This window comes from Zingiber officinale, chromosome 5B (genome assembly GCF_018446385.1).
Source record: "Zingiber officinale cultivar Zhangliang chromosome 5B, Zo_v1.1, whole genome shotgun sequence".
In the NCBI taxonomy this organism is placed as follows: Eukaryota; Viridiplantae; Streptophyta; class Magnoliopsida; order Zingiberales; family Zingiberaceae; genus Zingiber; species Zingiber officinale.
This window is the reverse complement of record NC_055995.1, coordinates 27,929,732-27,953,460: the sequence shown is the minus strand read 5'-3', so window position 1 is coordinate 27,953,460 and position 23,729 is coordinate 27,929,732. Positions and strand designations below refer to the sequence as shown.

Sequence of the window (23,729 nt, the reverse complement as noted above, 5' to 3'; positions counted from 1 at the left end):
CGGACACTAAATAAATCCATATGACTGGATTACTTCATTAAACCGGATGTTCCAAGATCTTGAAGCTTGCTTCAGTCCATAAATGGACCGATTAAGCTTGCACACTAGATACTCTTTGCCCTTTTTAATGAACCCTTCTGGTTGCTTCATATGGATGTTTTCTTCAAGACTTCCATTAAGGAAAGCTGTCTTGACATCCATTTGCCAAATCTCATAATCCATATGAGCGGCAATGGATAAGAGTATCCGGATAGACTTAAGCATAGCTACCGGCGAAAAGGTCTCCTCATAATCGATTCCCTCTTTCTGAGTGTACCCCTTCACAACAAGTCTTGCTTTGAAGGTTTCTACCTTCCCATCTGCCCCTCTTTTCCTTTTATAGATCCACTTGCATCTAATGACTTTTACACCATCAGGTGGTTCTACAAGCTCCCAGATCTTATTAGAATACATAGATTCTATTTCGGAATTCATTGCCTTTTGCCAAGATACTGCATCTATATCTTGGAGTGCTTCATCATATGTCCAGGGATCTGGTTCATGTTTGCCTGGGATCAAGTCCGAAGACTCACCCAAAAACATGAATCTCTCGGGCTGCCTTACAACCCTCCCACTACGACGAGGCACCGTCTGTGGTTGTGTATAATGTGTGACACGTGTTGCAGTCTCTTGTGGTACTTCATCTTGTACTGTTGGTACCGAAGTAGACGTGTCCTCTCTAAGTTCTTCTAGAACAATTTTACTACTGGGCTTGTGATCCATTATATAGTCTTCTTCTAAAAACTGGACATTGGTGCTAACAATGATCTTCTGGTCTTTAGGACTATAAAATAAATCGCCTCTGGATACCCCACAAACATACGAACTTCATACGAGATTCTAACTTATCAACATCTTGTTTCAAAGACATGTGTTGGACTACCCCAAATCTGAATATGTCTTAGATCGGGCTTCCGCCCATTCCATAATTCTGTGGGTAGAAGATACCGATTTAGAAGGTACTAAGTTCGGAATGTGCTATTGTTTCCAGAGCGTATCCCCAAAATAAATTTGGTAATTCTGAATAACTCATCATCGATCTAACCATCTCCATACGAGTCCTATTCCTTCGTTCTGCCACACCATTCTGTTGGGGTGTACCAGGTGCGGACAATTGGGATTGAATCCCGGCCTCTGATAAGTAATTCCTAAACTCTCCTAAGAGGTATTCGCCACCACGATCAGACCGTAGTGTCTTGATACTTTTACCTAGACGTTTCTCCACATCAGCCTTGTACTCTTTGAACTTATCAAAGCACTCAAACTTGCGACACATTAGGTAAATGTATCCATATCTTAAATAATCGTCTATAAAAGAGACAAAATATTCAAAGTCACCTCTAGCCTGGATAGACATAGGACCACACAAATCAGAATGAACCAATTCTAACGCTTCTTTGGCTCTATACCCCTTGGCCTTAAAAGGTCTCTTAGTCATCTTACCTTCCAAGCAGGATTCACACGTTGGAAAGTTTTCCAACTCTAATAGACCCACGAGTCCATCGGCTACAAGCCTTTGAATCCTATTTAAGTTAATATGACCAAGCCTTAGATGCTAAAGATGTGTTTGGTTCATTTCCGAAGGTTCTTTTCTCTTATTAGAGTTAGAAGATGTGTTATTAATTTCCATATTTTGCTTTGTGTGAGAAATTAGATTTAAAGTATATAAATTGCCAACCAATGCACCAGAATAGATAATCACTTTATTTCTCTTTATAACCACATTGTTACTAAAGGAAACTGAATATCCATCCAAATACAGTTTAGAAACTGAAATTAAATTCTTTTTAAAACTGGGTACATAAAGACAATTCCTTAAAACCAATTTCCTATTCCTATCAAATGATAAGTAGATGTCTCTCACTGCAACAGCCGCCACCTTAGTAGCATTGCCCATGTAGACATTTATCTCTCTATCAAATAGTCGCCGGGTTTCCTGGAACCCCTGCAAAGAATTACAGACATGATCAGTGGCTCCCGTATCTACACACCAGGTGCTGGTAGATAACACCGCTAAACATGTTTCAACTACTAGAGTATGAGATATACCTTTATTGTTCTGTTTCCTACGAGGACAGTCCGCCTTCCAATGTCCAGTATGCTTGCAAATAAAGCACTTGCCCTTCGGCTTCTTTATTCCATCTTTTTGTCCCGCACCTTAAGGTTTATTCACCTTCTTTGCTGAGCCATTTTGTTTCTTCTTCTTCTTGCCTTTCGGCTTAGAAGTAGAACCATTTTCAGTATAGTGAATTTGAGAATTTTGACGAAACAACCCTTCGGCTGCCTGAAGTTCTGTCAGAAGTTCTGTCAGAAGTTCCGCCAATGAATACATCCTTTTATTCCTATTATAGTTCAGGCGAAAATGCTCAAAACTTCTGGACAGCGTTTGGAGGATGATATCGACCTGAGTTTCCCCATCAATTTCCCCTCCAAGAATTTATATTTCGTTTAAGTAAGCCATCATCTTGAGAATATGATCCCTCACGGGAGTCCCGTCAGTCATGGTAGCTGTCATCAGTTTTCTCATTGCCTCTTGCCTAGCAGCCCGATTCTGATGTCCGAAGAGTTCCTTGAGATTGTTCATTATATCATAGGCTGTTGGTAAGTCCTGATGCTGATGTTGCAATACATTTGACATCGAAGCCAAGATGTAACACCGTGCCATCTCATCAGCTTTTACCCATTTACTATGATACTGAATCTCCTCTGGGGTAGAATCATTGCTAGGTGTTTCTGGGCATTCCTCTGACAGTACAAACTTATAGCCCTCAGCAGTTAAAACAATGTCCAGGTTTCTTTTCCAATCTATATAGTTGGGACCAGTAAGTCTGTTTTCTTTTAGAATAATGGCCAGTGGGTTGAAAGTCATCCTAAGAATCACAAAATAAATTTTGGTCAGAACTCTAAATTTAGAATAATATTGATTCCTCAAACAATACTATTTTAAATTAACCAACACCTTAAAACACCGTGAATTTTGTATGCCACGATAGTGTGGACGTATACAAGTTCAACATTTGTAAAAGGAGGGTATATCCCATTAATTTTATTATCTTGTCAACCTAACTTTTTGACAAATAAAATTAATAGTTGGTTTCCTTCGGTCACACAAATAATAGCAGTGACTCCGATGGGGAGGATAATATTAGACGTGCCTAAGTGTATACCATTACTTGACACTAAGTCCATTAATAAGATTGTGCCCCTTCCGATGGGGAAGATCACACGCTCTTAATTAATTTCCTATAATCATCCGAAATGGAAGTTTGGTCTAGTGATCCGCAAACAAACTCATCCGATATGGAGGAAGGCACTCAGAGCCAACGCGCAAGTTTGTTTGCGTCACTTACAAACCAGTAATGGAGACCGTGGAATTCACTAAAACAAATCCCTCTCCCACTTAGTTATTTAAAGTGAGGAATTTTGATGATGCTAGCCTACTAAACATATACACTAACATTCACACACAACACAATATAAAAGCAATAAATAGAAAAACTAATTTTCAACTATTATGACTTTTATCTATTGTTGTCCTCCGTGTGTCGTCATCCCTAGCTGCTGCCATCTTTGGCCACTGCCACCGGGTCTAGTTGTCGCATCCATCTTGCTCCTTGTTCCGCTGCGTCTCTGGTCCATAAAAGGTTCCACGCCTTGCAAGATTCGATCCGCGACATAAATAGAATTTTACATTTTTAGATCCTATATTCCTCGAAGGAACGTACATGTGAACTAGATCGAACATAAAATAAAGATTTACATCCATCGATCCTATATTCCATAAACGTAATGTACATGTAACTAGATCAAAAAATAAAATCCTAATAAAATTAAATACAGCTCCTGCTGTATTTTATAATACAATCATGCACACATAATAAATGCCCTTGACATGTCCAAGGGTCCAATCACACACATAATAACTATAAGCTATAATAGTTGGATCTTGCATCCACAAAGTTAGCACATCCTACTATTAACCTGCCTAAATTATGTATGACATGTGCATAATTAAACTAATACCAAATACACAGAGACAAAACCCTAGCTCTGATACCAATTGTTGGTTGCTACTCGGAAAACCCAATGGCTCCACTGTACAAAAATTTTGTACGTGATCTGAACCTTTCCTAGATACCATGTGTTCTTTTAAGTTAAACTTGTATCTCCTGCGGAACTTAACACGTTTGATCCAAATCACCTAGGTTATAAATTCAATTAAATACTAGTTTTCAAAATTGGCTTCCAGTACTGCATGGCGAGGCACTTGACCTTCTTGGATATGGGAGCAACCACCACCGACTAGACAAAGCCTTTTAAGGAAAGTTAATATTTAATTTCCTTATATAACTCTAGGTTAACCAAAAGGAACAATCAAATCACAAGGAAAAAGAAAAAGAACACAACATCGAAAATAAATTCGAAAAACAAGAATCGAATGTCTCTTGTATTTGGTATTTATACAAAGAAAAATTAACTAGTATGATGCGGAAATTAAATACTAGTTATACCTCTTCCTTGTATGCTAATGTGGATATTAAAAGGAAAGTTTTAAAATTTAAAACCAAGTTTTAAAATTTAAAACATCTCTAATAATATTTCTTTTTAAAAGAAAGTTTTATAAATTTTACAACTCTCTTTTAAAACCTTGTGGCCTAATTTAAATTAGGAAAATTTTATAAATTTTTAAAATCTCTCTTTTTACAAATTGTAAATATCTGAGGAAATTTAAAAATTCAAAAACAACCTTCCTAATTTAAATATTGCGGCCGACCCCCTTGCCCAAGGCAAGGGCTGGCCACTTCTAGAGAATATGTGGCCGGCCATTGCTTGGTCACCAAGCAATGAACCGACTCCTTCTTGGACACCAAGATAGGCTTTTCTTTGGATGGACTTGAGGCTTTATTAAGGCAACAACAGGGACCTAGAGGAGAAATTGGTTTTGGCCTTCCGATGAGCTTGAGTATCCCGTGCTCGCCCCGAACACACAACTCAAGTTCATCGATAATAACTCATTCCACTAGAGAGTTATTACCGCACTAATCCCAAATTATATTATGGGCTCCTTCTTATCATGAGTGTGTTAGTCTCTTTGTGTTTAAAATTACGAATGTCCACTAATTAAGTGAGTTACTGACAACTCATTTAATTAATATCTAGCTCCAAGAGTAGTACCACTCAACTTTATTGTCATGTTGGACTAGGTCCACCTGCAGGGTTTAACATGACAATCCTTATGAGCTCCTCTTGGGGACATTCTCAACCTAGATAACTAGGACACAGATTCCTTCTATAATCAACAACACATATTATAAGTAATATCATTTCCCAACTTATCGGGCATATTGATTTAACGTGCTAAACCTTATCCTTTGATAAGTCAAAGAAATAAATATTAAATATACATGTTTGTTATTATATTAGGATTAAGAGCACACACTTCCATAATAACTAAGGTCTAGTTCTTTTACTAAGTCAGTACAAAAAGAACTTACCTAAATGATCCTACTCAATACACTTAAAGTGTATCAGTGTAATTTATTAGTCAAGATAAACTAATACTTAATTACACTACGTATATTCTGATGGTTTGTTCCTTTCCATCTTAGTCGTGAGCAACTGTTTATAATTTATAGAGAACCGACAACATGATCTTCTAAGTGTGACTCCACACTCCATGTTATCTACTATATAAATTAATTGAACAATTACATTTAACAAATAAATGTAAACATTTGACCAATGTGATTCTTTATTTTAAAATAAATGTGTACAAAAGCTAAACTTTTAAGTATGCACTCCAACACTGGTTACCATGGTTGCTCAGTCGTCGATCAATATGAGAATCCGAGAGGGCCAGGCTGGTGATCAACATTTGTAGTTTATTGGCAGCTAGATTGCTTTTGGACAGCAGACCGAGTTCACACGAGATGAGGAGGGTATTATATACTTTCGAGGCAGATTATACGTACCTCAGTCTCACCTGGTCTTGCAGGAGCTACTTCAGGAGGCTCATCGCTCTCGATTTGCGATCCATCTAGATGGGACCTTCATGTATCAAGATTTGAGGTGTTCCTATTGGTGGAACGGTATGAAAAAAGACTTCGCGGAATTTGTAGCGAGATGTCTTGTCTGTCAGCAGGTGAAGGCCGAACACCAGAGACCTGCCGGTTTACTTCAGCGGATTCCTATTCCTGAGTGAAAATGGGAACATATTACGATATATTTTGTGGTGGGTTTGCCAAGGACACGATGAGGCCATAACGCGATTTGGATAATCGTTGATTGATTAACCAAATCCGCACACTTCTTAGCGATCCGGAAGACGGATTCCCTGGATCGATTGACAGATCTGTATTGCCGGGAGATCATCAGATTACATGATGTTCCTTTGAGTATCATTTCGGATAGAGACCCTTGTTTCACGTCTCGATTCTGGCAGAGTCTGCAGCAGGCCTTGGGCACTTAGCTCCGTTTCAGTACAGCTTTTCATCCGCAGATAGATGGACAGTTAGAGCGGACCGTTCAGACTCTAGAGGACTTGTTGAGGTCATGTGTATTGGATTTTGGAGGTAGTTGGGAGGACCATTTGCCATTGGTAGAGTTCACCTACAACAATAGCTTTTATTCAGCTATCCAGAGGGCACCGTTTGAAGCGTTGTATGGTAGGCCTTGTCGGACACCCACCCTTTGGGATGAGCTTGGGGAGGCCCAGTTGTTGGGACCTCATAGAGCTTAGCATGAGGCAGAGTTGGTCCGTACTATCAGACGGAGGATGTCAAAGGCGCAGGACCGCCAGAAGAGTTATGCTAATCGGAGACACAGACCCCTGGAGTTCTCTACAGGCGACCATGTATTTCCGCGAGTTTCACCCACGAAAGGGGTGAAGAGTTTTGGCCTCGGAGGTAAGCTAGCTCTGCGATACATTAGACCTTTCCAGATATTGGAGAGGATTGGAGCAGTAGCTTATCGTCTGGCACTACCACCGTCCTTGGCAGGTGTTCACGACGTATTCCATGTGTCTATGCTGAGGAGATACATACCCAACCCGACACATGTGCTGACAGATATCTCAGTTCCTGTTCAGCCTGACGTCACTTATGAGGAGGTTTCGATACGGGTTCTGGACCGGAAAGAGCGTCGGTTGCGGAACAAGACAATCTGACTAGTTAAAGTTGGATGACATCATCATTCCGATGAGGAGGCTACCTGGGAGCTCGAGGATACGATCTGAGCTCGATATAGATATCCCCACCTTTTCACTAGAGGTATGTAAGTTATGGTTCCATTCAGCATTTATACTGTGTTAGTTTTTGCTATTACTTGTTGATGATAGATGACGAAATTTGGGGACCAAATTTTTATTAGTGAGAGAGAATGTAAAATACCAAAAATAGGCGAGACACCATAGGGGAATTTTCCAAATTTTTTAGAAATTTTCTGGGAATTTTTTGGAGATCGTATGGTGTAGGTTACGGGGATCAATTATGGGGCCCGGGAAAGCCTATTTAGGCTACCCCATTTTAACGAGGAAAAGTTGATTTTTCTTTTCCTTTTATATATTTTTTTCTTTTCCTTTTCTTCTTCGCTGAATTCCCCTGTGCCTGTGCCCTAACCGTACGAGGCGGTTTCTTCTTCCCTCTTCTGATCTGAGCGTCGGTGCCTCTCGCCGTGGAGATCCCAATCGCTCTTCACCTCCTACTCGCGTCGCCCTCGGTCGCCACAGCCGACGCCGCATCACCTCAGCCCTAGCGTCGGCCTCTCCTTCTCCACCTTTCCGAGCCACACCAGGCGCTGCCATCACCTGAGGCCGCACGGAGCAATGTCGGCGCCCTACCGCCGACGCCTCGCCGAAGTGTCTCCTCCTCTGTGCCCGAACCCTAGCACCGATCGTCGGGAAGAGCCCCCTTTCCTCTGCCCTAGCGACAACAGCCGGTCGCAATCCACTTTGCGCCCTCCGACTATTGCCGGCCATCTCTCCTCTCTTCCCTTACCGAGCCCGTGCCCTAGTTTTGGGTTCACAGCCGCCGCCGCACCTCTGCACCTCACTGTCGTCGGCCACCAAGTTCTGTCGTGCCCTAGATTTGGCATTGCACCGCAGCCGGTCTCAGCCCTAGGGTCCCGACGTTGTCTTTGCCGTCGACGAACCTCCTGTTCCTCTCTGTACTAGCGCGGCAGTTGCTCTACTAGCCTCTGCCAAGTGTCGCTGGCCTCCCCTGTGCCCTAGGCTCCATCTCCTCTTCAGAGTAAGGGTGTTCAGGTAGGGTAACAACAAGGTGAGTTGGGTTGCTGTTTGATCCGTAAACTCCACTGCTTGATCTTGTTCTTGATCCATTTGATTCCAGCAGTGAGGTTCTTTTCTGAAGGATTGTGGGATGGCCTGGAGAGCTTCCTCTTCATCACAACAACCATTGGATCCTTCATGGAGTGGCTACATATTTGGATTGGGGTAAGAAGTGTGTAGAATTTCATTTCATTTCTGAAATGATAGATTGGATTAGTTGATTCGGAATTATTATGTTAGCAGGAAAAGAGTGTGCAGCAGTAGATCATCTTTCGATGGTGAAAACCCTTTCAGTCGTGAGCCACCATTAGCTATGATAAATTTGGTGAGTGTGTAGGATGATAAGGGTTCATGGATTGAGTTAAATTTAATTGAACTAACGAGAATGGATCCCTAATTAGATTAGGGTTAAGTTAGCTATTTGGTTCATGATAGATTTAGCTCACTAGTTCATATTTGACCTAGTTGTACCATGCATTATGTGGTTGCAGGACTTTGACGCGAGACGAGCATCTCGACGTCGGACTTGGACAAGATTGGACCTTCTTATTGGAGGTAGGTACCTTGACTTATCTTTGATAATATCATGTTGATAAGTTTAGTAGGTTATAACCTTTAGTAATGATTATGTTCGTCTTTGCTTCGGTTGGTCACTACCCGATACATGTTATATGCTTGTTTTGTTTACTTATTATGCACTTCATATTAGTATCTACCTGATTATACATGCTTATAGGGGTAGTGACACAATCATATGTTTATTATGTTCAGGATCTAGGTTTTTATACCTGATCGGATCTGTGTACCTTTGATTGGGTTCATTGTCCTATGGTACACATTATATATATATATGGATATTGCTATGCTGTTCAGGATTTTTTCCATGCTTAGTGTCATGCATCATCTCGCATGATTGCATGCTGTGCGATAGTCTGCTCCATTATTGTCGAGCATATCGCCAGTTACATGGATTTGCACACACCACCACTCATGGGTTAGTGATATGTCAGGCAGGTGTGTGGCAGTTCTGCTATTAGGCTCCGTTGGTCCGGTGACTCAGCGTGGTAGCCGGCAGACAGTTCTGCTCTGTTAGGCTCCGCTGGTTTAGTGTAGTAGCGTGATAGCCAGCAGATGGTTGGACTTTGTTAGGCTCCGTTGGTCCGCTCATGGGTAATGCGACACAGCGTAGTAGCTGGCAGAGACTCCTCCTCGTTATCGTTTACCGGGAGATGAGAGCATTGTGCTCCCCCACTTATGATTTGGGGTAGGAGGATAGGTGTACTCCGACAGCATTCCGTCCACTCGGTCACTCATCAGGAGCAGTGACGACAGAGTGCACGGTTATCACAGCCCTACCCACTCGGTCTCACCATCGTGTGTGAGATGGCTGACTGGCGTCAGGGGTGACCATGACATTGACATCATACGCATTTATGCATTTACTGATTGTGTTTGCTGCACTTATATGCTGCATTTGGATGGATACATATGTTTGGCATGCATACATGATTTATGATACTCTCAATCTGACGACCTGACTATTCTGATAGGAGACTCTGGTGAGTACAGTTCTCTTTAGCCTTTTCTATTGTGCATCTTCCAGCTTTTGTCCAGGAGACTGTACTCCATAGTTATTACTATTTGTTATTGTTTACTATACATGTCAACTAGGTATCTGCTGAGTTGTTGAACTCACCCCCCGTGGACACTATCTTTTTCAAGTACCAGGTTGCTTAGGGAGTCGCTTGGAGTATCCTGCCTGCCGGTTCCCACGTCACATCAGAAGACCTACCTCCGCTTATGTTTATTTCTATTTTGGTATATAAAATTTGTGCATTTAGCTTTGTGTTCTGATTTTGTTTCTGGAGTGTTGTTTTGTTATGTGGTGTAAGCCTAGTCGGCTAGCAATTTTCATTTTTAGTTGTATGTGTTGTCCATTGTATTTTTCGTTATGTTTGGTTTTGGTACAACCAAGTGGGTTGTTAGATTTACATATAACTGCGTGGTTATGTTTTTATTGTATCAGCCGAGTAGACTGCATATAAACTGCGTGGTTGTGTGTATATTCTAGCCGCCTGTGGCTGAGGTATATTATGTCTGTAGAAATGGTTCAGATTTTCAGCCGTACAGGGGAGATGCTGCCGAAATTTCTTCGGACAGGGACTCCCCCGGGGCGTGACACTATTTCTGGAAACTTAGCAGTAATCAAGCAGAATAACACGCAACTTCAACTGCTGGTACAAATGGTTAAAGACATTAAGGACATAAAGGCGGATCTAAAGACACTCATCGAGCAAACAAAGGAAGGAGTTCAATCCACCTCCATATCTGACGATTTAATTGATAAACTAAAAAATTTGCTTTAGGCCCTGCAGAAAAACCTAGAGAAGGAAGAGGCAAGCTCAGAGTCTTTAAAGACCCTTACAAGATCTTGAAGGAAGAGCAGGAGAAACTAAAGAATTGATGGCAACAAGGGCAATTACTAAGCAACCTTCTAGTTCAATTCAGACTCCCCTCTTTGAAGACAAAATTGGAGAGTACCAAAGAAATCATAGGAAGATGTATAATCTGCAGCAAGCAACAAGAAGACTTGGCAGAAGGCTAATTGGAGGATCCACTCCAGCATATACTCTCGAACAACAGATAGATCCTCAAGCTCAGCTGAGGTTATCTATGCAAGAAAGGGCAGTCATAGCCCCTGCGGAAGTACTGTACCACTCTAGATGGGATGACGCACATCATCAAGTTTACGTGCATTACTCCAAAGAGGCTATACTAGTTGAAGGAAACTAGTTGGGCCGAATGTTTATACAAGAAGAAAGTTATAGCCAACTTCAAAGAAGCAGGATGCAGTATATACATCTCAGCGTCTTACAGGTACGAATTCAAACACTTCACAGGCAGGAAGAAGGAATGATAGCTTTAATTGTCTTTAGGGACAATCGATGGATAGGTGATCAAGTAATTTTGACAACCATGGAAGTTGATCTCACACAAGGAAACCAGCTAATATACATAATACCTAATATAATGCTAACTATTGATGATTTCTTCAAAAATATTCAGGTTTCAATTCTTACTAGAGGCTATGAACAATGGAGAAATGGTGAAACTAACCTTCTTATTACTAGAGGGTTAGTCGGAAGGCTTTCTAATACCCCTAACGTAGGCTTTGCCTACGAAATACAAGGAGTTGTGGATTATTTGACTAGCCTAGGAGTGTAAGCACTACCGAGAAGAAGGTATTCCACTACTCGTCTACAAGGACTTAACTGGATTATCAAACCCACGCAAATATGCATTCCCATGCAACCCTCTGAAGTAAATAGTAGAAATCTGATGGATGGAAGGATTTCTTTAAGCTTCAATAATTACACGGCCGCTCCTTGATCAAGACCACCTTATTATAATACAAAAGACGAGGAGATGCAGAGTGATGAGTCTTTTCAGACACTAGCAATCCTAGTGGAACAAGCTCATGGTGTTCTTGTGTACACAGATGATGAAGGATACTGTTGGTACCCCAAGGTAGTTTTGATGTGATCAAACAAGTTAAATTAGGTCTTGTTGTATTTAACCTTGTGTCTAAGTGTGTAGGAGCTTAGGAGCACAGGAAGTCGGGAAGTCGAGCAAAAGATGCAACTAGCAAGAAGGACGGTACGGAAGAGAACCGACGGACTTGGTGCGTCTGAGGGACGAGGTGCTGCGGAAGAGTACGTGGGCGGACGAGAAGGAGACGCGCAGCATTTCCAAAGGACGAGAAGCCGGGGCGGAAAGTTGCTTGAGAAAGTCGGAAGTTAGGTTCGCGTGAGACTTATTCCGGATGGCCAAAATCACCTAAACGAGCGGAGCCGGAGCGGAAGACCGGGACCGAGGTGAGCAACACCGGAGGAAGGCGTCCGGACCCATTCCGGGCGCCCGGAGTCTGAGCGCTCGGAATAGGTCCGAGCGGCCTGGGACCCCATTTTTATCCACTTCAACGTGGATATTGACTGTTGCGTCAGGGATAGAATTATATCCCACTCCAGGCACTTGGAACGCTTCAGGCGTCCGACCAAGGATATAAATACAGTCTTGGCCCAAAAGCTAGACAACAACAAGAATTACTGAGCAACATGTTAGAACCCCAAGGTTATTTTGATGTGATCAAACAAGTTAAGTTAGATCCTGTTAGTTTTTTATCCCTGTGTCTAAGTGTGCAGGAGCTTAGGAGCACAGTAAGTCGAGCGGAAGACGCAGCTAGCGAGAAGGACGATACGGGAGAGAGCCGACGGACTCGATGTGTCTGAAGGACGAGGCACCGTGGAAGAGTAAACAGGTGGACGAGAAGAACGTACACGACGTTCGAGGGACGAGAAGCCGAAGTGGATGTTTGCTCGAGGAGAAAGCCGAAATTAGGTTCAGGTGAGCCTTATTTCGGTTGCCCGAAATCACCCAAGCGAAAGGAGCCGGAACAGAAGACCCGGACCGAGGCGAGAAGCACTGGAGCGGAAGACCCGGACTGAGGCGAGCAGCACTGGAGCAGAGGGCTCGGACCAAAAAAAAGTCAACCATGTTGACTTTAAGGGTCCGAGCGCTCGGAACAATTCCGGGCGTCCGGAACCCGATTCTATCCAGATCGCATTTGACCGCGATCCGTTGCGGAGGGGATAAGGTTTTATCCCCCTCCAGGCGCTTGGAACCCTTCCAGGTTCCCCGACAAAGGCTATAAATATAGCATTGGTCCAAGAAGTTACAATAACAAGCATTCTTGCAACAACACTTGTACACGCTCTAGTTTTCATTTAGCTTCTAATTTTTTGTGCTTACACTACTATAAAGAGGCTTCTCCGCCTAAGGAGAGTTAGTGCATTTCACTTCCTTAGATTAACAACCTCCCCGGTTGTAACCAAATAAATTCAAGTGTCTCTTTCTTTTTAGTTCATTTTCTATTATATCTTTATGCAAGTGTCCATTTAAGTCCGAGAAGGGTATTTTCTATTTTATTTTATACAAGGCTATTCAACCCCCCTTCTAACCAGCCCAACAGTCCAACACAACACTTGTACACACTTTCCTCTTTGTTTAGCTTCTTCATTTTTGTGCGTAAATTGTTGTAAAGAGATTTCTCCACCTGAAGGAGAATGTAATGCAATTCATTTCCTTGGATTAACAACCTCCCCGATTGTAACCAAATAAAAACTCTGAGCCTCGTTCTTTTTCTAATCATTTAATTATTTTATGCAAGTGTTCTTTTAAGTTCAAGAAGGGTTCGTTTGTTTTAATTTTGTACAGGGCTATTCAACCCCCCTTCTAGCTAGCCAACGGTCCTAACAAGTGGTATCGGAGTTAAGACCCTTCAGGAGGACTAACAACCGATCGAAGCACCAAATCAATGGTCGGACCGAGCATATACCCATCGAACTTCAAGGGGGAGTTCACTAGCTGAAAAAAGAGAATGCATGTATTTTTTAAAATCGACTTTGAATTACTTTTAATAATGAAGTTCGATTTTGTAGCACCTAAGGGTAAGGAAAAATACTAGTAGACAAAGAAAGAGTAGACTGACTACGTGGCAAACGGCAAAGTAGAGTTTCATCTGCTGAACGTCCTTCCGCCATAAGAAGTCAACCAGATCAACACCTACAACTCAGTAAAGGAGATTTGGGAGAAGTTCCTTGAACTACACGAAGGGGCGTCCGAAATCAAGCTCGGGAGATGGGACTTACTTCCCAACCAGCTCACCAACCTACAATTTGAAGAAGACAAAACGATCGTACACCTTCACTTGAGGACTAAGTAGCTCATCACCGGACTTTCGAATCTCAGAGAAAAGGTAAGCAACCGAGATTTGCTAAGGTACGCTCTTAATGCATTCCCTAGAAATACAAAATGAGCATCACTAGTAGATGCCTTTTATATCTCTAAGAACTTAGAATCTATTACTTTAGAAGAATTATTTTCAACTTTTGAAATACATAAATCGAGATGTGCAGGTACGAATGAGCCGAAGTACAACATCGCCTTCAAGGCAACGAGAGACGAACATGAGTCTGAATCCTCTCTCGATGACGATGAAATGGTAATGATAGTAAGACATTTTAAAAAGTTATTTAAATCAAGAAAAATTAATCATCCGTAGGGTAGAAAAAAAGGACAATCAGATGCTACCACTGCAACAAAGAAGAGAACGTTAAGGACAACTGCCCTAAGTTAAGAAACAAGCATAAGGATAAAGGAAAGAAGTCTGTCCAAACGAACAAGTACAAGACTTTAAAGGTGACGTGGGACGAAACGTCGTCCGAATCGGAAATTGAGGTTTTCTCCGAACTTGCATTAATGGCAAGTCATCAAGAAGATGAACACGAAGTAAACTCATCTGAACTGAGCATCGATGAAGGGGGAGCGACATCGGAAGAAAGCAGCAGTTCAGGGGGAGCCACAGACAACGAGATCAATAAGGTAAGTCAGGTACAATCTCTTCTTCCCGATAGAAATGTTTAGATTCGTTAAATTATTATCTAAAGATTGTTGCAAATTAGGAAAAGAAATTAAAAAATTAAAATTAATTCTAGCAAAATCTTGTAAATTAGAAGAATTTGATAAAATAAAATTGGAGAATGGTAATTTATAAAAAGAAATAACATACTTGAAAAATAGTGCATGTTCATTTAATCAAAACAATAAAAGATATAATTTGAACTGATATTTTAAATATCACAAATGACAAGTTAAGAAAATTTCGAAGAAATATATACCTAAAAGATTTTTAATTAATCCAGTAGGCTGGAACTTATATTGGGTTTCAAAGACTTGTCTTAATTAAAAGTTTAATTGGACTTAGGGCTTTCAGAGAGTACATTAGACGTTTAATTTTCTTATGAGGCTTTGTCTAGAAAGTGGTTGTTGCTCCAATAACTAAGAAGTCTTAGTGCCTCGCCACAGCCTAGAAGTCAAATATTGAAATAAAATGTTTAATTGACTAACTGATAGAACATTAAAATTGAAATTAGATAATACTTTAAATAGTTACTCATTTTTTTTGGAAAAATTCGTAAATTTTTCTCTACAAATTTGTTTAACTTAGAAAATTTTCTTAATTTTTTTTCAATTTAACTTAAAGTTTTTAAGTTATTTTATAAACTTTACTTTACCGAAATTTATTTTATATGTTGCACAAAAACTTAGAAAATTTTTCTGCGTGAAATTTTCTTACTTAGAATTTTTTTTTTGCAACACTTAAAGTTTATGAAATTATTGCAAAATTATTTTTTAATATCAAAATAAGTTTCAAAATTTTTAAAACTTAATAAGTTTTTTTTTATTTGAAAATCAGAATTACCCTTAGATTTTTCTTGGTACCCCATTTTTATGTGATCAAAGGGGGAGAAGAAAAATATTAAGTCTGGAGGGAGGTAGATTGGTAGATTAAAATTAATTTTTTAATTTTTCACTTTAATTGTCTTTATGTTTTTGTTAATTTACCCTAACTTAACTTGGGTTGCTTATATCAAAAAGTGAGAGATTGTTGATACCTCAAGGTAGTTTTAATGTGATCAAATAAGTTAAATTAAGTCATGTTGTGTTTAACCTTGTGTCTAAGTGTGCAAGAGCTTATGAGCACAGGAAGTCGAGCAAAAGACGTAGTTAGGGAGAAGGACGACACGGGAGAGAGCCGACGGACTCGGTGCATCTAAGGGACGAGGTGCTGCGGAAGTCTACGCGGGCGGAGAAGGAGGCGCGCAACATTTTCGAGGGACGAGAAGCCGGAGCGGAAGGTTGCTCAAGAAGGACGAAAGTTGGGTTCGGGTGAGCCTTATTCTGGATGGCCAAAATCACCCAAGGGAGCGGAGCCGGAGCGGAAGATCGGGATCGAGACGAGCAACACCGAAGCAGAGGATCCGAACCGAAAAAGTCAACCGCTAAAAAAATTATCCATTTTCTCTGGAAAATAACTGGTGTATTCTTGAGATCGAATGACATTACCAACCACTCATAAAGACCTTCTAGAATCCAAAATGATGTCCATTCGATGGAGTCTAAGTGCATTGCAACCTGATGGAATCCACTTTTAGGGTCAAATTTAGAATAAATCTTGCAGTTACTAACATTTTGGAAGATTGTTTTTATTCCTGGCAGGCTATATTGATTTATTGGTAAGGTTATTAAGGTGCTTATAGTTGAACACCATCCTTTCTTTGCCTTTAGTCTCTTTTCCTGTCTTCGGATCAATAGTTGTTCCGGAGTTGACAATAATGGTTGTCGTCCGGTGCCTACTTTTACTTGGCCTTATGACTCCTAGTTCCAACAAAGCTTTTGTATGTCTTGCAAACACCTCCTTTTGTTGGGGAGTTAAGTTTTTCAGTCGCTTGTCTTCTATTGTAAAATCAGGATTCTTGATATCCAGATGACATAAGACTTGGTTCCTGGTCCAATAAAGTAGGGGATTTCCTCCTATAAACGCTTGATCTTTTAACCTTATCAATAAAGGTTTAAATTGCTCTTGGAATTTCTTTGACATTTCTTCAGAAGAATAAAACATCATTTCTTTTATATGTATGTATTCTTCCTCCTCAAGCTCTAGCTTTTCAATAGTTGCAACTATGGCAACAGAGGGTAAGGTATTAATCATGGTCAAGTTTTTATAGAATGTTACCACGTTCCCTTCGATTCTAACGCCTCCATGCATTGCCCGAATGAAGTTGCATCCTATGATCATCTGAATATTATCACCAAGGGTCATTGGAAAGATGTAAGTATAGAGGATTCTAAATATATTTTCCCCTATAAACATTTTCCCTGGTTTGAGTTTTAATCTGGCGGTCTGTTAAGAGTTAATTCCACTGAAATCTACCATGAATGCATTTTCTTCTAGAGCTTCTTTTGGTACTGATTTTTTGTCCACACAACAAGTTATCGCTTCAGTGCCCAAGATAGCCTTTAGTGAGTTGATTTCCTGAGCCGCTATTATGTTACTAGTAGATTCTTCATATAACACACTAGCAACTTCAGTAGCTAGCTCCTTTCCTTTTTTCAAAAGATTAGAAATCTCCAAAATAACCCGAAATAGGGATCTAACTATAGAATGAGAGATCTTTAAGAGACCTCCTCAAAGCAACGTCTTTACACTCCTGCTCTAGAAACTTGTAAGCAAACATTACCCTTGGAAACACTCCAACCATGAGGCCCGGGTATTTTGTGTCAAAGGCCTCTTTGATTTTGTTTCCTAAGTCTCCTAACATTTTGAGCCAAAATTTTTCTGATAATTCAGGCCCAGTAAATAATTTGTCAGTCTTTGATGCCAGCTTAAGGTAGTCGTTCATATATTTGACAATATTTTTCTTGTTGCCGCAAGATAATTTCTCAATGTCTTTGTATGTTGCATCTTGGATAGCTGTTGAGCCTGTGGTTGAGTCTTCTGAAGAGAACACCCTTCTCATCTGGGAGAGAATGTTCTGAGTGCCCTCTCTTCCATCGGCTGTATCAATCAGGACATTATATTTCGTCGGATAGTTCATTCTCCACTAGACCCAAGCAAGCTTCTCAATTTCACCCAATAAGTTTTCCATATATTCAATTTTGTCCCTCGGTTCTGTGAAGCCCCGACTTGCAACGTGATTCTTTGTAATAAATTCCTATCTTGAGAATACGTCATGAAATAAGCCAATTTGTTCTGGGATCACGAAGATAGCTCCACCTTGTTATTGGGCTAATGGTAATGCCCACATCTCATTGCTTGTATCTATTCGAAATCTTGGGTTGGAATTTCTATGCTCATAAATGGGTTGTGATGGGCCTGAATCCGTTCTTACTGTTGGTGGATAACCAGGTGGTCCCATCATGGTCTCTTGTACGGGGAGATGACTGTACTGGTGGAGTAAACTGGTTGTTGTTCCGTATGATTCTCCACAAGTCGTCTTAGATTGGGATACTCCATCTCATATCTTGCTGCAATTAATTATGATTCCCCACCACCTTTCGTTGCAAATGGATTTATCCAATCATCAGTATCAGTGTCGTCATAAGAATCCCAAGCTGGTAGGTTATGTTGATCTGGCTTGTTTATATAGTGGGTGATAGAAGCCATATAGGTAATCTGGTCAAGGAGATCATCCTCAGACCCAAGATTATCTAGGGAAGTATCCATGGACCGGAGTACAAAGGCCCCTGGACTTGTATTTCCTACATGGACTTCATCTAGACTTTCCTGAGAGAGGTTGTGATCCTTAACGAGAACCAAGGTAGTATGCTTTTCCTTTGGCATTAGTTTTGAGAAAATAGCCGGTGTTTGGGATGTAGAACTGAAACCCCCATTTCCTCGTGTAGTTGTACTCAAGTTTGGAAGGTCATAAATATCCGGGTGAATAATCCTTTCAAAGATAATTTGGGCTATACACTCGCCCGACTGGATGGTAACTTTAATATCAGAGTGATTGAAGACCAGAATAATTATCTCTCCTCGATAATCATAGTCGATGACTCCAGCTCCTATATCGAGTCCAAGCTTTCATGCTGCACTAGATCGTGCTGCAATGCGTCCATAGCTCTCCCAAGGGATTTCCATGCTGAGGCTTGTTGGAACTTGGCCTCGTCCTCTTGGCTCTATGACGCATCGTTGACTGACTGCTAAGTCAAATCTTGCAGCACCACTAGATTTTTACTGGGGTAAAATTGCATTATGATGAATTTTTTGTACCAGCACAAAAGGAGATTCTTTTGTTGGTTGATCATGGTATCCTTCATCATCTGTGTAGACAAGAACGCCAAGAGCTTGCTCCACTAGGACTGTTAGTGTCTAAAAAGACTCCTCATCACTCTGCATCTCCTCGTCTTTTGTATTATAATGAGGTGGTCTTGATGAAGGTGCAGCCGTGTAATTATTGAAGCTTAAAGAAATCCTTCCATCCATCAAATTTCTACTATTTACTTCAGAGGATTGCATGGGAATGCATATTTGCGTGGATTTGATAATCTAGTTCAATCCTTGTAGACGGGTAGTGAAATACCTACTTCCCGGTAGTACTTGTACTCCTCGACTAGTCAAATAATCCGCAACTCTCTATATTTCGTAGGCAAAGCCTACGTTAGGGGTATTAGAAAGCCTTTCGACTAACCCTCTAGTAATAAGAAGGTTAGCTTCACCATTTCTTCATTGTTCATAGCCTCTGGTAAGAATTGAAACATGAATATTTCTGAAGAAATCACTAATAGTTAACATTATGTTAGGTATTATGTATATTAGCTGGCTTCCTTGTGTGAGGTCAACTTCCATGGTTGCTAAAATTGCTTGATCACCTATCCACCGATTGTCCCTAAAGACAATTAAAGCCATCGTTCCTTCTTCTTGCCTGTAAAGTGTTTGAATTCGTACCTGTAAGACACTGAGATGTATATACTACATCCTGCTTCTTTGAAATTGGCTATAACTTTCTTCTTGTATAAACATTCGGTTCAACTGGTTTCCTTCAGTTACCAATATAGCCTCTTCAGAGCGATGCACGTAAACTCAATGATGTGTGACATCCCTTATGTAGTGGTACAATACTTCCGCAGGGACTATGACCACCCTTTCTTGCATAGATAACCTCAACCGAGCCTAAGTATCTATCTGTTGTTCAAGAGTATATTTTGGAGTGGATCCTCTAGTTAGGCTTTTGCCAAGTCTTCTTGTTGCTTGCTGCAGATTATACATCCTCCTATGATTTCTTTGGTACTCTCGAATTTGGTCTTCAAAGAGGGGAGTCTGAGTTGAACTAGAAGGTTGCTCAGTAATTACCCTTGTTGCCATCAATTCTTTAGGTTCTCCTGCTCTTCCTTCAAGATTTTGTAAGGGTCTTTAAAGACTCTCAGCTTGTCTCTTCCTTCTCTGGGGTTTTCTGCAGGGCGTAAAGACAAATTCTTTAGTTTATCAATTAAATCGTCAGATATGGAGGTGGATTGAACTCCTCCCTTTGTTTGCTCGATAAGTGTCTTTAGATCCGCCTTTATGTCCTTCAGGTCTTCAGCTATTTGCACCAGCAGCTGAAGTTGCATGTTATTCTGCTTGATTATTGCTGAGTTTCCAGAAACAAGACCTTGGAACTCACTTGGTTTCACAAATCCGACAACAGGGGATTCGATCTGCTCTGTGTGGCTTTGACCACATCCTTGTAAGAAGACGTGCTTTTTGTAATAATATAGTTGCTCATGAAGTGGTCCACTTCTCCAGTTTATGGAGCAAGCTTTCCACTCTTTCAAGCTTCTTATTAAGCTCCTCGATCAGCCGTAAAACTTCTTTTTCAACTAGCTTTGGTTGTTTTGTCATCTCCGCAACTAATTCTTTAACTTCCTGCTTTGTTAATGGTCTATTTTCTGTATAAACAATTGTCAGATTTTTCAAAGCAATTTTCAATTGGGAGACCTCTTTCTCTAGGTCTTGCCACATTTCAAGTATTAATTTAAAGTTTTACAGATGTACTCGGGAGGATAAACAGATTTTGTCATGGACTATAGCAAAATTATTGACTAAATGTTTTGTGGAAACCGTGGTAGATGAAGTAAGATCCAGGTACTTTAAGCCGGATGTTCGGGAGTTATTATATCACTCATGAATTGCCCTTTCCCAAGTTTTCGACATCTAAGTCGTACAGGTCTTAGAGAGGGCAGTTCCTTACAGGTTTTGCTCACGAAGTTGTGCCCTTGGACTTACTACGGCCTCCTGCCTTGCTGCCAAGTTTGGAACTCCTCTTTTACATTACCTGATTTGCATAATACCAACACTCCAAGAACAAGTAGGAACAAAGAAATCGTAAACCTAGTAAAAGCAATACATGAATGAATATTAACTCCTTCACTCCTTCCTTTGTACCCTGACCTTAAGATTAGTGAGCTACCATGATCATCTCTTTAAAACTAGCGGGGTGTTGGCGAGCGGGGTGTTGCGAGTGCGCACAAGAACAGAAAGAGGAAGTAATAGGAAATAAGGAGAAGAGATGTAGAAATTCACAAATTCATATTACTTCACAACTGCTTATTCAAATCCAACATTTCTTATTCCTACACTAAACCGTGAGAGCATATGAATGACCTAAAAAGTGTACAATGCCAATGAATTAAATTTAAGGGTGAATATTTTATTCTTCATGAGTAAGACAAGAGAAACCACTGATTCAATGTAATTATTAAGCTAATAGGGAACCTCACTGAACTAGTTATGCTTCTGGGTTTAATTGTCATCTATATGAGAATCACAAGTTTAAACAACTTCAACCATCCATCTTTGGATTGATTTGGATGCAATGATCAAACGAAAAATGCAAAAACAAGCTTAATGATAGCTCACAAGAGAACATTCAACATTCTACCATACAAGGTAAAAAATCAGATAGAAATATGGTTGCCAAACTAATTTTGATAAAATTCAGAATCAAGAGATTGATTTAGTTTACATGACAAAAAGTTAACTGAAAACAGCCAGCATGCAAATAGGTAATTGCATTAGTAAATGGTTCGATTTCAAAATCTGTTTTTTGCAAGTATGTAGCAGGCAATCTTCTTACGCAAAGATTTTGTAAACACAAATTCCTAGTGACACTACCAGTGCAATTTAGCTATGGCGATAGAACAAGTGAAAAATTCTTGTCATGTGTCTATGATATATATATATATATCAGTAGGCATAAGAGAAAAGAAAAACAATCATTTTTTGTTATGCAGAACTCGGGAGAGAGAAAGTTTACATCACCAAGGAGAAGCATATCCCGGCCTTGATGGAGGAGATCTTGATGCTGAGCTTCCATCTCTAGAGAACCTTGACTTCTCTTTAGGAGTGCTAGAAAATGGGCTAGACCCACGATAGCTTGCTCGAAGAGTCTCATCCACGGAGCTAGAAGATTTGGCAATGGCTCTTCTCACAAACTTCTGAGCAGCTGGAGAAAGAGTTCGCACATTTGGGCTGGCACTACCTCCTCTGGCAGGTGATGGCAGTGGCGGCTTCTTAAACATCTTGGACCTTTCCCTCACCTTTCGTGCAGCTTCCCTCGCCAAGGAATGAGCTTTCACATCTCGAGACGAAGGCAGTGGGATTCGAAAATGAGGCCCGTCACTACTTCCTCCTATATCAACAGGTGACTCCTCGAGGTCCAATCTCAGCGGTGTTCCCTCTATCTCTCCCCACGTCATGAAGGGGGATTCATCGACACCTGGAGCAGGGGAAGGCGTCCTGACGAAGCTGTATCCATTCTCAGCTTTCTTCGTGGAATCCACATACATGGGGTTTGGTGTCTTCCTCAAATCTTCCAAGTCATAGTTTTTTGATTTCTCAGCGTCTCGATTAGTAAACGACCACGCAGCACCAGCAGGAGTGTTGCCAGCGACAGGGGTATAAAGGATGGCAGCCGCTTCCTCGTCCTTTGTCGGCTTGGATTCGGGTGCTGATTTCCCATGAAACCGGGTGTTGGAGCGGTCGATCTCCTTGGTGAGACCCTTCAGGCGCTCGGCCCGCTCCTCCTCCGTCAGTGGCGCCTCCCCCTTTTCTTCAGGATTATACATGAGGAGATTCTTAGCCGTGTATTTCCAATCCTCCAACGTGCTCACAGGTTGCCCAGAGGTGCCGTACCCATCAGTTATCCGGTCTCTCTTCTCCTCTTCTAGGGTTAGTAAAGCTGGTTCCTTCTCGCCTTCCAGCAAGTGGGCGTACTTCTCCCTCTTCTTTCGATTGACTTTCTCTAAGATCTTAGAAAAGCTCTCGTTGTCCTCGCTGGTGTACCGGCGGAGGAAGTCATCCAGTGAGAGAGAAGTGTCGATGTCAGCCAAGGGATCATCAGGCGCGGTCTGAGCGGCAGGGTCGCCGGAGGCATGATGGGTCGAAGGCGTGGAACCGAAGGGGGTGGCGGAGAAGGAGGGAAAGAATGATGACCCAGGGGTGCGGGTCCTGGAACGGCGAGCGGAGGCGGTGGCAGCGCCTGAACCCCCAGCCGCGGCTGCGCGGCGCTCGAGGATCTTGAGCTGGGCGTCGCGGATGAGGACGGGGTCGCCAGATCGGACAGCCTCGAGCCAGTCGAGGCGATCGCGGAGCTTGGGGATGTCGGGGAAGAAGTCGCGCTCGACTATGCGCTCTATAGCAGAGACGTAAGATTCCTCGTCGAGGACGGTAGAGCCACGCTTCCGAGGGTTGACGACGGTGGAGGAGGAGGAGGAGGAGGGCGTAGCTCCATCGGTGTGTAGGGTGGAGGCGGATGGGGGAGTCGAGATCTGGCGAGGGGAATGGCCGGGGGAGAGAAGCATGGTTGCTCTGCGATTAGGGTTTCGAAGGGAAAGGGAATGCGGATGGATTGGGGCAGCGCGTTGTGCCCGTGGAGAAAGAGTATCAAAGCAAGGGTAGATATTAAAATAAATATATTAGGAAGGTCTTTTACAGTAATTTTGATGGAAATTATTATAACATAAA

At 41.4% G+C, this 23,729-nt stretch overlaps 1 protein-coding gene across 1 annotated transcript; it reads right to left on the bottom strand.

Moving 5' to 3' along the window:
* Window positions 1–21,836: 21,836 nt before the first annotated feature.
* LOC121984279 (splicing factor ESS-2 homolog) lies at window positions 21,837–23,657 on the bottom strand. The gene has a single exon (XM_042537141.1). The coding sequence runs from the start codon at window positions 23,564–23,566 to the stop codon at window positions 22,022–22,024; it is 1,545 nt and encodes a 514-aa protein (XP_042393075.1). The 5' UTR covers window positions 23,567–23,657; the 3' UTR covers window positions 21,837–22,021.
* Window positions 23,658–23,729: the final 72 nt, after the last annotated feature.

Excerpts from the sequence above, each read along its gene's own strand:
- LOC121984279 (XM_042537141.1), bottom strand. The coding sequence starts at position 23,566 with ATGCTTCTCTCCCCCGGCCATTCCCCTCGCCAGATCTCGACTCCCCCA.